The sequence below is a fragment of the Oratosquilla oratoria genome, chromosome 6 (genome assembly GCF_046742065.1).
Source record: "Oratosquilla oratoria isolate Oo_2021 chromosome 6, ASM4674206v1, whole genome shotgun sequence".
Taxonomy (NCBI): Eukaryota; Metazoa; Arthropoda; class Malacostraca; order Stomatopoda; family Squillidae; genus Oratosquilla; species Oratosquilla oratoria.
In genome coordinates, this window is record NC_134782.1 from 52,874,651 (window position 1) to 52,879,527 (window position 4,877).

The following is a 4,877-nucleotide window of genomic DNA, read 5'->3' on the forward strand; positions in this document are numbered from 1 at the left end:
AAATAAATATATGAACAGATAAAATGAATAGATAGATAATTATAAATATTGAACAAACATATATATAATAACACTGGGGAACAAAATTCAACTTTTTGTCAGTTGCATACATTTTGAGACCTGTTTCTGGGTAAATTGAGGTCACTGATTTCAAATATGGCACCGGTTTTTTTCTATCGGGTCTAGTTTTGTTGCGGTGAGTTACCTCCCATTTGCTACTCTATATAGTTAGACTACCATATACTACTGATAAAAATCTAAACCAGCACACAGAGGAATTACCAAACACGTAGAATTAATTTTTAATTACTTTTATTTACCTTGACAAGCATATTTTGGATCCATCAGTTGCTTTTGTGAACTAAGCCAGATTTATTCAGGCACAAACTTGCGTTTAATGGACTGTCTTGAATATCGCCTCTCAGTGCAGTCTCGCTGAATGCTCCAGCAATAGTCCGCCATCATGTGAATGTCCCAGCGACCTTGATACCTGTCTTCCATGACTTTGATATCCTGGTGAAAGCGTTCACCTTGCTCATCACTCATGTCCCCTAAGTTTGCCGGAAACAGTTCAAGATGACTGTTCAAGAAATGCATCTTAATGCTCATGTTGCAACCTAACATATGAAAACTTTCCATCAAAGATTCAACGAGCTCTTTATAGTCCTCTGATTTCCTGTTTCCAAGAAAGTTCCTTACAACAGAAACGAATGCTCCCCATGCATTTTTCTCAACATCAGTCATGGATTGAGTGAAGGCTTGGTCTTTAATCAGCCTCCTAATTTGAGGGCCGTCGAAAATACCTGCTTTGAGTTTTTCTAGCGTTAAACCAGGGAACACTTCACACAGATACTTAAAACAGTCACTGTCATTATCGAGCGCCTTGACAAACTGTTTCATAAGGCCCAGCTTGATGTGAAGGGGTGGGAAAACAATTTTTTCACTTTCCACTAGGGGTTCATAAATGATGTTCTTTTTCCCAACATTGAGGCTTTCCCTAACTGGCCATTCCTTCTGAATCCAGTGTCTGTCTTTGGCTCTGCTGTCCCAGAGGCAGATAAAGCAAGGAAATTTTGTATACCCACCTTGCTGTCCTGGGAAAAAATTGACCATTTTTAGATCAACATAGATGATCCATTTGTGTTCTTCATATTTGAGTAGCTCCAAAACTGTTTTGAAGTGTTCATATTTTTCTTTCAGGTGTACTGAGTGTCCTATGGGTATTGCGCCAAAGATGTTGCCTATATGTAATAAAACACACTTCAGACTCCGCTTAGAGCTATCTATAAAGAGGCGCCACTCTTTCGGATCATAACCTGGAGCTCCCATCGCGGTGACTAATCCAGGAATATCACAACAGTAGACGAAGTCAAATTTAGAATCAAAGAACTGTAAGAGGTTCTTTTCTCTGTTGCGAAAGAATGTTACCTTTGTGTCTATTTTCAGCAAGTTTTTATCTTTTAACCGTGAAACCAACAATTCTGACAGCTTTTTAGACAGACCCAGATCTCGAACTAAGTCATTGAGTTCTGCTTGGCTAAATGTTTCCGGTTCTGTTGATATGCCTGCAAAATCTAAGTCATTTCTGTTAGTTGACTCCTCTGTGACCTCAGTGTCACATTCACTGTCAGATTCAACAGAAGCAAGTTGAGTGAAGATAGGCTTTGGAACATCATCTGAATGGGGCACAGGCCTGATTGCTGAATCTAGACTAGGGTATGTGATAAGATGACGAGTTTTACTAGTGAAACCAGCAACACGAGTCACGCAAAAGTAACAGTCTGTGACATGGTCCCGTGGCTCACGCCATATCATCAGAATACCGAATGTTATTTTGTCTTTTCCTATAGTCCATTGACGCAAGTTTTCTTCGCAGGAATGACATACCTTATGCGGTGCCCATGGTTTGTCTTGATCTCCAAGTTTCACTTTAAAGTAGCAAAAGTAAGCTCTCTTCACAAATTCACTAATGTTCCTTCTTTGCTTTGGAGCTGTCAATGCACCACAAATGTAGCAGAATGAATCCGGGCACGTCACACATTTCCTTCTACTTGCTATAGAGGCCATGTTTCCTTTGATTGAAGTCAACACTGTTTACAGAATGATCACACCTGGAAAAGAAATAAAATAATTGTTTTAATGAAATAAAATAATAATGCACACACAAATCTATATTTGACGCACTGATGTAATTAAGAATAGTATTTGATGAATGTAAACTAATATGCTTATTACCTCCCTTTGCTATTTTCAGAACATGTCACCTGATATGTAAATTGCCGCGTAGCATCAAAACTAGACCTGATCTGCACAAACGAATGCCATTTTCAGAATCTGTGACCTCAAATCTACCAGAATCAAGTGTCAGAACTCATGCAACCGAAAGTGTGTTCCCCAGTGTAATAATTTATGATAAAGTATTAATAAATGAATCATGGAAATAAACAGATAAATATAAATGGATAGATTATAATAAACAAACAAACAAATAAAATAAAATAAATGATAGACATTACAGTATAGTGCTTAGGTGCTTATCTAAATAAACCTTAAATCTTCGTCTTGTACTACAGTACATTGCACTGTCTTTGCAGAAAGTTTATTCCATTCATTTACTACACGGTTGACGAAGTTACTTCTACCCTTTTCCAAATTAAATCTGCTTCCTGGCATTTTGAAACCATTATTTCTTTTCTGATTCGCATTCAGTATAAAAAATACGTCACCTCTGATATTGTCATTTCCGTTTAGAAGATTAAAGACCTGTATCAAATCACCCCTTAATCTATGTTTTATTTAGGGAAAATAGATTCATATATTTTAGTCGATTTTTGTATGATTTATTTCTAATTTTTGGAATCAGTTTTGTGGCTCGCCGTTGTACTTTTCCAATCTGTCATTGTCTTGAAGGAGATTCGATGACCATACGGAAATAGCATATTCCAAATGTGGACGAACTAACTTGTTCATGACAGATAGACTTTTAAAATCAGAAGATAGCGCCATCAGTCCTTGAGTGTTATTTGCATTCCCTGAGGTGGAAATACACTGTTTAAATTATTTGAGATCATAAGTGATGATTACGCCGCAATCCATTTTAATATCCATTTTTTTTTTAATTTTCAAATAACTTGTAATCGTACTTATTGTTATTTTTACCTAGTTGTATAACCTTACATTTACTTATGTTAAATATAAATTAGCCACTTTTCAGACGATTGCTGTAGTTTATCTAAACTTTTTTGAATATCTAATTAGTTTAAGTGGTCCTTTGAAATTCCGCACACTTTGGTATCATCAACAAATTTGGAGACAATAGATTTCAGTCCGTGGTCTGTATCATTTATATATACTAGGAATAGAAGTGGCCTAAGATCAGAAGTTTCAAAAACTCCATTCGTAATATATTTTCATCTAGATTTTTTTTGTCATTTACAACAACTCTCCACTTATGACTGTTTAACCAGTTAATAGTCTAGCTTAATAAGCTACCACTTATACCATGTGAAGCCAATTCAGCAAGTAGTCTTTCGTGCGGGATGGTATCACAAGCCTTCACAAGGTCCAGGTATATCAAATCTATATTGTCTATTCTGTCATAATTTGAGATGACTGTGTTGTAGAATTCGAGTAGGTTAGTGACACCCACACATACGAGTACAAACACATGCACACGCACACGCACCCCCAACACACAGACGCGCACACACACACACACACGCACACGCACACACACACACACACACACACACACACACACACACACACACACACACACACACACACACACACACACACACACACACACACGACTCGATGCTGGTATAGTACCCGGCCGCCACTAAAGCGGTCCAGGTTCAAATCCCGCCAAGGGCTGAAATAATTTCAGTATTGTTGCGCTGCGAGTCGTTACTCCAACTCTCGTGGGTGGAGAGTTGGGTGCGTGTGTGCGTGTAACGTCAATGTGGTGAACAGTCCCCAACAGGAAGTTTATGAGGTATATTTACACAGTCGCGGGATATGGGCGAACAGCCACTGGTGATAATAAGTAAGGACAACTGGAGAATTACACATACACACACACACACACACACACACACACACACACACACACACACACACACACACACACACACACACACACACACACACACACACACACACACACACACACACACACACACACACACACACACACACACACACACACACACACACACACACACAAAACTCCTCAAATGTTTATGTGCATTTATGGCCTTGAATTTGTCATATACCTCCGTTCACATATTCGTGATTGTGGTTCCCCATGCGTGTGTAAGTGTGACTCTTGTTGATGAATGATAGACAGCGACGTTATTTGGGGGGGATGAAAACAGATTGTTAGTATTGCATCTGTAACATAACTTAAGCGTAGTCATATATCGAAAATGTTTCTAATAAGAAAATAAAAGCTAACAAAACTAAAACATAAATAACAAGAAAAATTACTGTAACTAGAACTTAATGTTGCTAATCAACCCGATTAGCTATCCCTATTTTCTATTCTGGTTTTCGTTTTTTTTCTAACATTATTTTGTTTTATGTCGTCTTTTCACATAAAATATTCAGCAGAAGTGGGTGGTCTCGACATCTGTGTGTGTGTGTGTGTGTGTGTGTGTGTGTGTGTGTGTGTGTGTGTGTGTGTGTGTGTGTGTGTGTGTGTGTGTGTGTGTGTGCGTGTACGTGTGTACGTATACGAGTGTACTCATAATTTTTCCCACCTAAAGAGGTTAATCAATTTAATTCTAAAGTACATACAATATGAAATTATTTTATCGTTAATGTGATAATTGAATTTTATGTTCCATTACGCTTCCTTCATCCCCCCAACACAC

General features: G+C 38.0%; 1 protein-coding gene across 1 annotated transcript; it reads right to left on the reverse strand.

Annotated features, from left to right (window-relative positions):
• Positions 1–372: 372 nt before the first annotated feature.
• LOC143026178 (uncharacterized) lies at positions 373–2,390 on the reverse strand. Its single transcript, XM_076186193.1, has 2 exons — positions 1,429–2,390; positions 373–435 (listed from the first exon to the last, which is right to left on the reverse strand). Exons 1-2 carry the CDS (start codon positions 2,065–2,067, stop codon positions 373–375), a joined length of 702 nt encoding a protein of 233 aa, XP_076042308.1. The 5' UTR covers positions 2,068–2,390.
• Between the last annotated feature and the right edge of the window lie 2,487 nt (positions 2,391–4,877).